This window comes from Octopus bimaculoides, chromosome 14 (genome assembly GCF_046866305.1).
Source record: "Octopus bimaculoides isolate indiv1 chromosome 14, ASM4686630v1, whole genome shotgun sequence".
Taxonomy (NCBI): domain Eukaryota; kingdom Metazoa; phylum Mollusca; class Cephalopoda; order Octopoda; family Octopodidae; genus Octopus; species Octopus bimaculoides.
In genome coordinates this window covers 30,517,496-30,526,255 of record NC_142941.1, presented here as the reverse complement: position 1 = coordinate 30,526,255, position 8,760 = coordinate 30,517,496, and the positions used below count along the sequence as shown (strand labels likewise).

General features: G+C 36.2%; 1 protein-coding gene across 1 annotated transcript in view; it reads right to left on the bottom strand.

The window, feature by feature from the left end:
- Window positions 1-3,936: 3,936 nt before the first annotated feature.
- The window catches only part of LOC106876258 (uncharacterized), a 102,352-nt gene continuing 97,528 nt past the window's right edge, over window positions 3,937-8,760 (bottom strand). The window contains exon 18 of the mRNA XM_089362622.1: window positions 3,937-5,192. Coding sequence (XP_089218748.1) covers window positions 4,864-5,192 — 329 coding nt within the window. The 3' untranslated portion in view covers window positions 3,937-4,863. The remainder of the gene's footprint in view (window positions 5,193-8,760) is intronic.

Sequence of the window (8,760 nt, the reverse complement as noted above, 5' to 3'; positions counted from 1 at the left end):
AAAACTCCTAGACAAACATAACACAACGCAATAAATTGTCCCAACACACAAGAACCAATGTAATAAACAATAAATATAAGAAACATGATGTCCTCTGGTATAACCCAATCCACGGTTCACATGTTTCAACGAAGATCGCTAGGGGATTTTATGCCGCTTTAGATGTTTTCCAACATCAAATAGATACAATGTTATTTTTAATAGGCACACTGTGAAGGTATCATACACTGCATTAGTAACAGAAAAATTCTCCAAGCGTTGAATAACCCACCCACTGGACCCCTAGTCTATGATGGAGAAACTACTTCAGGTTCGACAAATTAGGAGGATAGCATGTATAACAAAATGTCAAGAAAAGTAATATGAACCAAAATGAAAAGCACCCGCCGCAGCCACATCCGATTAATAGCAAAAATAGAGATTTAGCTTACACGGTAACGGTGTCGGAAATTGAAATCAGTAGAGCCCCAAATGCAACTAAATCTAGTAAATGCTCATGCAGAAAAAGAAAAAAAAACAAAACGCCCATTGATGAACCTCTGTATGAGTACCGATGTTGTATATAAGTGCACCGTACACACAAGGGCAGGATCCTACGTTTACATTAGTGCAACGGCTGATTCGTTCAAGAACTGATACTAAAACCATGTCACCAGCTTCAATAAAATCAACAAGCGGCACTCGACATCTTTGGCTGATTTTGTGTGGCAACTTAAGGAGGATAAGATGAAATATTTCACTTTATCCATAATAAGACATGCACAAGCATACAGGAGATGCAGATTGTGCTCCGAGGAATTACTCTCTATTTTGTGGACCACTGAGAAGCTCATTTATAGGATTTCTGAAAGACTATCAAGTTGCTTGCATGCTACTAAATGCACTTTCGCACTATACAGTGGGCACGAATTAGAGTAATCGTTAACTAAATAAATAACTACGCTTTACTTAAATGTATAGATGAATAACCGTAACATCCACATTCGTATGAACACAATGTCACATTAGTTACCAGCATCACTTGGATATGCCTTGGCCATTGTATACCGCTTAAAGTGAGAAAAATACCAAGTTTCGCTCACCAGTAAGTATCGTTCACCGTAGGATGAAAACACAAAAACTTACGCTTGCCGGCACGGGTGATTCTAACTCTGGCATTGATGCTTTCTACACGCTGTCGGTTGTTTCATTAGTCATTCAAAAAATTCACATCTACTATCTCAGTATTTATGCCCGTATTTATGACTGTACAACTGCTATAAGTATACCAGCCAGACCCAGTGAACAGTACAAGAGAACCTATGACTCCTCACGAAGCGGAGTCGTACCACTAGCAAGTAATAGGCAATGTCTTTATTAATATCGACTCAATTCTGTGTGCGAGCGTATGTGCGCAAAACCACGTATGTGTGTGCTTGTATGTGCGTGTGCATTTGTACGCGCAAGTATACGTGCGCCAGACCACATTTGTATGGGCATCTGTACACCTATATCTAGCAATGGTCATATCTGATACTTTTTTCGCTGTATTGTGCATTTGTTTCTTTTTGTATCTGATATTTGTTATGGATCTTCAATAAGAATGAAGCTGTATACCTTAATTTGCCATTTCTATATAAGAAAACCAAGAAGAAATCTTGCGGAAGAGAGTTTATTTTAACGAGATACCTCTTGAAAACACACGAGAAGACAAATCTACACTGAGGGATACACCTAAACCAGATGTTTTCTATTTCATCTGCGAGGAATCAATGCTAGATGGGTCGAAACAATTGTAGTGATCAATAAAGATTCTCAAGCCTGCCATCTTCCGTCTCTCTCATAAATCAAATACTAACGAACAGTGAGCCTGTGGATATGCTTTACAGGCAAACTACCAAGTGTATACCATGAGATTTATTAACTACTACTACTACTACTACTACTACTACTACTACTACTACTACTACTACTACTAATAATAATAATAATAATAATAATAATGATAATAATAATAATAACAATAATAATATATATATATATATATATATATATAAGCATTGTTAATTCTCTAAATGAAGTATTAACAGTAACTACACGATAAAGTGTAGTATATTGCCACTTAAGTGTGGCTGACCCCTAGGGGTGGATGTTACTGTTGCTTTTAGCCTCAGGAGGACATCTCCTCCAGCTGGCTTATCGACACACTACTGTGTCCTGTTTGCCAAGGGAAGTTATCCCTCCCATCATGATCTGTAGCACGAACGGACCCGGGTTTCAGGGTTATTTTCCTTCGTCAGCGTCCGATAGCCACTGATCTTTGATGAGAGAGATAAAATCTTGGCAATCTTATATCTACTTTTCCAGTGAAATTCTTCACTGATATCGAAAAGGTGAAAACAAGCAAAGTAGATATAAGATTGCCAAGATTTTATCTCTCTCATCAAAGATCAGTGGCTATCGGACGCTGACGAAGGGAAATAACCCTGAAACCTGAGTCCGTTCGTGCTACAGATCATGATGGGAGGGATAACTTCCCTTGGCAAACAGGACACAGTAGTGTGTCGATAAGCCAGCTGGAGGAGATGTCCTCCTGGGGCTAAAAGCAACAGTAACATCCACCCCTAGGGGTCAGCCACACTTAAGTGGCAATATACTACACTCTCTCTCTCTATATATATATACATACACACATACATACTTTTATTAAAAAGCATAAAAAATATCACAAAAACTGTTACTCAGAGTTTCACGTTCCCGTTCGTCGGACAGTTTTGTTTAGAATATATATCTATCTAATTTTGCATTGAACCTGCAATTTGTAGACTGTTTTAGTCAACTGTAATCATACGAAAAAGTTAGGAATGAAGAATAAGTAACTGGATGCAAATAATAGGTGAAAAAATAAGCAATATTTCGAACCTGAATCGAAATGTAGAGTGTGATGTCATTTAAATGATCAATTAACTTATCGGATCTGATGGTATGTATGACGCATATTTTTTCCAGAGAAATGTCTCAAAGAAAAAAATCCCTCCTTTCGGGTTCTATATGCGAAGTTGGGCTCGTATTACATGCTTTAATGCACTAAAAACTCTTTTTCTGAATATGCGCTTCTGAAGTTCGGGTGCGTCTAATATTGATTTCAAATTTTGGTATAAGGCAGCAATTTCGCGAGAGGGGTAAGTCGATTACATCGACCCCTGTATTCAACTGGTATTTATTTTATCAATCCCTCGGCGGAATTTGAACTCGGAACGTGAAGATGGACGAAATACCGCTAAGCATATATATATATATATATATATATATATATATATATATATATATATATATATATACACATACATACATACCTGGTGTGCTAACTATTCTGCCACTTCACCACCTCAGTGAGGTGGTGCATCTTAATATGCTCGTGCGTTCTTTTATGCCACCAAATAAGGTATATCGTAAAAATATAACAAGTAAAAATTTTCTATTTTTTCTTTTTGTAAAATTTGTCTTAGCAAGACTATTGCAGTATTATTGTAACAGATTGTTAAACCACATCATTTTTATTAATTTCATACTCATTACAAATATACGAATAAGAATTTGTTTTAATTAATGCTATTTTAAGTAAATGAATATTTTTATTTTCAAAATTAGCATTCAAATTAGTATTTCGTAAAAATACCAAACATTGAAAAAAGGAAAAGAAAAACAGCGTACTTTTCTAACATTATTTAACATAGCACACAATAGTAATGAATATTATTAAAATTAAAACATTGTCATGTAATGAGTAATATTTTCCTAATAATAGTCACTGTCGGTTTTTTGGTCATAAAAGTCACGCAGTCTCATATGGAATTAAATATGTTACATCGGTAATGGATTAATTGTTAACCTATAGTATTGTTATTGATAATATATAATATTTGTTGGAAATATACAAATAAGAAACTTTTAAATTAACTTTTATTTTGAAATATTTATTTTTAAAATTAGTATTCATTTCATTATTTTGTATAAAACGCAATGAAATATGATAAAAGCGAAATAATAAATATTGTATCTATGTGACATTACCTGCTATTACTCATAGTAGCAAAAGTATATGCAAACGTTACCCGTTACACGATGGGTAACACTCTGGGACATACATACATACATACGTATGTATTCTTTTATTTCAAGGGTTCAGTCGATAATATCAACCACAGTACTTTTATTAAAGTTTGATATATATACACACACGCGAGCGCGCACGCACACACATACATATCTTTGTTGAACTGCCAAGTTACGGTACATAAAGAGATAGCTTAGTTTTCTAATTGGTGTGACGGGCATAAAGGCAGGTAGACAAGATTTCACTGGTACCAATACATTTTCTGGAACCCAAGCGGGAGAAATGCTACATCATTACCCAGCTACTTCTGGCAACTCAACGAACATTACAGTCCATACGAGCTTTGATGAAACATTATTACTAAAAACATTATTACCAGTATGATACCTGCGAATCCTAGTAGTCCTGTAATTTACGTACAGCAGAAAGCTTTCACGCCCTATGCACTCATGAACCACTGTTTAATGAAAATTCAAACCTAAGACCTATCTGAACTATCTACCTGTACTCAATCTAGATAGGAAATCTGTAATTTAACCTCATCCACACACCTATACATATACCACAACGTCTACTGAAGAGCATTATCATATAATACAACATGGATATCTATTGAGTCTGAATGATGGGAATACATGGCTCACTATACAAGATTGTTCGACCATTATACTTTCAGAGGCATGGAATTAATAATAACTTGAATTTAATTAGAAATAATTATTATTGAAATTATTATTCTTTGGTTGACAAGACAAACAAAAAACTCACTAAATTTTGAGAAACATAGTAGTATAAACCCATTTAATTAATGGTATGAAATCCATTAGCACAATAGAGATAAATGGGATTATAACTACGACCAAAACCGTCGATCCAATGAAGAAAGAGGATTCTCGCAGGTCTTTCATGCTATTTTTCGATCGAATGTATTTGGAGGTACTCTTGCGCGGCATAATGAGTTCGATTTCTAATTGTTTCAATCTCTTGTTCAGTTCTTCCGCTGTCAAGTTCCTTGGTTTAGTTTCACAACATAAACACGAATAACTAACTGGTGCAGTCCGCGTAAAATCGATATTAGTGTTCTGCTCAAGTGTAGCTGTAATGACAGAAGAAAAGCAAATAAAGAAAATGGAAATTGTACCTGTTTGAAGGTTTGTTATTATAATCACGGTGTAAGCCCTTCTGTTCTCGTATGTATATCGATTAGTATGCGCACACACGTGTAAATGCACATGCATTCACATATTCCTGAATGTTCGATTCAATTGTCACTTTTAACTCAACGCTCCAGTATCACCACTGAATCTATGCATAAACCATTGTATTATATTTACCTGAGAAAGCTATTTGTTTATCTTTCAATATCATGTAATATCTGTTAAATTGCTGATAACAAATATATAACGCACCGAATGTGAAACATTAGAATAACCATAGATAGTGTCCCATCTGTCTGGAAGATATTCACTGTATGTAATATGCACAACTACCGGTATATTTCTACGATACACATGTATTACACATGTATAAACGATACACATGTATTACACATGTATAAACGATACACAATGTATTGGGTTGTCACATAAATTCGATGGTTTTTTTCCCTAATTTCTTTTAATCCTTTCGAATATTATTTGAATTAACGTATAAAATATTTTTATGATAGTGTTTTATGCGTTTTCTTTCGTTGCTTTACTCTTCCTCTACAACTTTTGTTTATCGTCTTTGAAATTTGAATAAATTTTTAAATTGTCGATGAAAAATAAAGATTAAGATAGAAAAAAAGGTGGTGCTAATGGGACGAACGAATTTTTCTCACAACCCAATACAGTATCATTTGCCAGAAGAGCTGTCACGGAATGGTCACGTAGTAATCGAAGTACAATAAAAAGAAAATAGCTACTTAAAAGTATCTTCCTAAACGTTGGGGAAACAAAAGTCATGCGCTACTGTAAAATTGTGGGGAATGAGACTATAGCGGTTGTCGTTGACTGTTCAAGTGCGTGTTATTAAATGGAAAAAAACAATTAGTATGAATCACCATAAGGCATTTTTGTGTATAAATATATTGTTTATTGTGTGTTCACCTTTTGTGATGAAAGCATATAGTATGATACAAAAATGTATGTTTACATACAAAGAAAGTTCTTGATTTTTGCTTTTGCACTGAAAGAAGTAACATATAATATTTGTATTACAGTATGTATGCATGTGTGTAATGAGAAGTCATTTTGAGAATGTGTGTGATAAAATATTTTCGTTTACGAATCATATATCTTGTGTCGAGGTGAATAGACATGTGAGTCGCACGTGGGAGATTGCGCGTAGAGCTGCAGAGAAACATGTGTCTTTGACTGAAGCCTGGCAGGAACTGAGAGTTTCTACAGTGTAGCTCAAAACGAGGCTAGTTTCTCAGAACAAGGCTACTGTATCAAAGCAAGGCTAGTGTGTCAAAGCGAGGCTATACGCCGCATCGATATATTCGTCTGCTGTGCAGGTCGACTCACATATTACTATGTAATATGTAGCACTGCTACAAGACTACTCATTTACGTATTTCGGTCAGAATGTAGCCATGCAGGGAAACCGCCTTGAAGGGCTTAATCAATTAATTCGATCTCAGAATTTATTTTCTTTTTAAATCTAGTACTTATTCTATCGGTCTCTTTTTGCTGATAAGTTACGGGGACGCAAGCAAACCAGCACCTGTTGTCAACAACCGTGAGACACAAACACATGCACAAATGTGAAAGGAAACGGAAAAATAAAAACGTGACATTGCCATGTCTGCTGTAAACCGTAGAGCTACGCTAAGCACTGCTCTAAAGTGACACCACCACCATTGACCACGCAAATTAGTAGATTTAAACCAAGTAGCTACAATGTCATACCAGGGACCTGTTAATGGGAATCTCAGTTCACACAGAATCAAGATACAATGTGAAGGCCTTCTGTACAGTTTCTGTCTCTAAATCCACGCACAAGGCAGTGATTGGCCTAGTACAGGGTGCTTGCTTAAGGTGCCGAGCAGTGGAATTGAATCCAAAGCTAGGTAGTTACGGTGCGAACTTTTAACTACCAGCCATACCTGCTCCTAATCTACAAGACCTGTTACTTTTGCGCGCGGATTATCAGTTTTCGTTCATTTCGAAAGCTATCGGTGCACGAGGCTGTTTTTTGTGACAGAAAGCTTCTGTGGGAAAATTTTCTCTGCCAATATTTTAGATGACCAAATCAATGAATGTTTTTTACTACAATCCGTTATATTCTCTAAATCATTCTAAGATCGTGTGAGTGCTAATCATAAAATGCCTCGTTAAGGGGATCTAACAAGAGCGAAGAAGTCAGAGTTGTCTCTTGTATGAACAGAAAACCAGATTCACCCTCCATTGCATATCGACATTCAATTTTTAATAAATTTGTGCTCTGGAGGTGTTTTCTTTGCCTTTTTTGGCAAGAAATATCATTAACACTCGAATAGTTTTTCGTTTCGTTATGGGTGTTATTTAATCAATTAAACATTCATTTTGGTTCACTGTATTAAGTATGTTAATCCCGATTAACTATAAAACATTTTATACAGAATGCATCCTTGGCAAATTTGTACATTAAATTGACTTGGCATCAGATTAAAAAAAGAAAAAGAAAGGAAAGAAAGGAATTTTCCTATATATTAAAATATTCTGTCTGCTGAATGGATGGCAAAGTTCTCTGAAACAACCAAACATTCACCATTCTTTACTCGTCACACACACACACACACACACACACACACACACACACACACACACACACACACACACACACACACACACACACACACACATGTTTATATATTACATGTCCCACACATCTGAACAATATACGTATACAGCTCTAATTTGTCTATCAACTCAGTAACAAGCTATTCTTATGTCTGTGAATGTGGCGCAAAACGAAAAAACAACAAAAAACAAAACAAAGCAAAATAAAACAGAACAAACAATTATCAACATGGGATATGAGAAAACAAGACGGGAATCAGTGATTTTCTTTTACTTGCTGTGTCTCGAGGGCGATGCTTCCGGCCTTCATAGGTCCTTCAAAGCTGGCGAGATCGATGCCTTTAATGTTTAAACCGTTTTAAATCATCTACGGGTGTTTTGCGTAGGCAGAAATAATCGTAGCGAGGCGGCGAGCTGGGAGAAACGTTAGCACGCCTGGCGAAATGCTTAGTGGTATTTCGTCTGCCGCTACGTTCTGAGTTCAAATTCCGCCGAGGTCGACTTTGCCTTTCATCCTTTCGAGATCGATAAATTAAGTACCAGTTACGCACTGGGGTCGATATAATCGACTTAATCCGTTTGTTCGTCCTTGTCTGTCCCCTCTGTGTGAGGTCCCTTGTGGGCAGTAAAGAAATAAGAAATAATCGTAGCAATTAGTGTGAACCACGGGGCGGGGGGTCGTATACAACGAGAGTGATGAGAACAGGTGAGACAAATTGGTGTGGAAGACCATCCGTGAAGGAAGTATAGGACTAACCAACTCCGAGGGACAGAGTAAGTATAGAAACAGCAGAAAAATAGAGGCGACACTCTAAATGTGAGCCTGGGACTGGAGTGTATCGGGTATATTTAGTAAAGATGAAAGACATGAAGGATTCTGAAGTATAACTGTGTTCA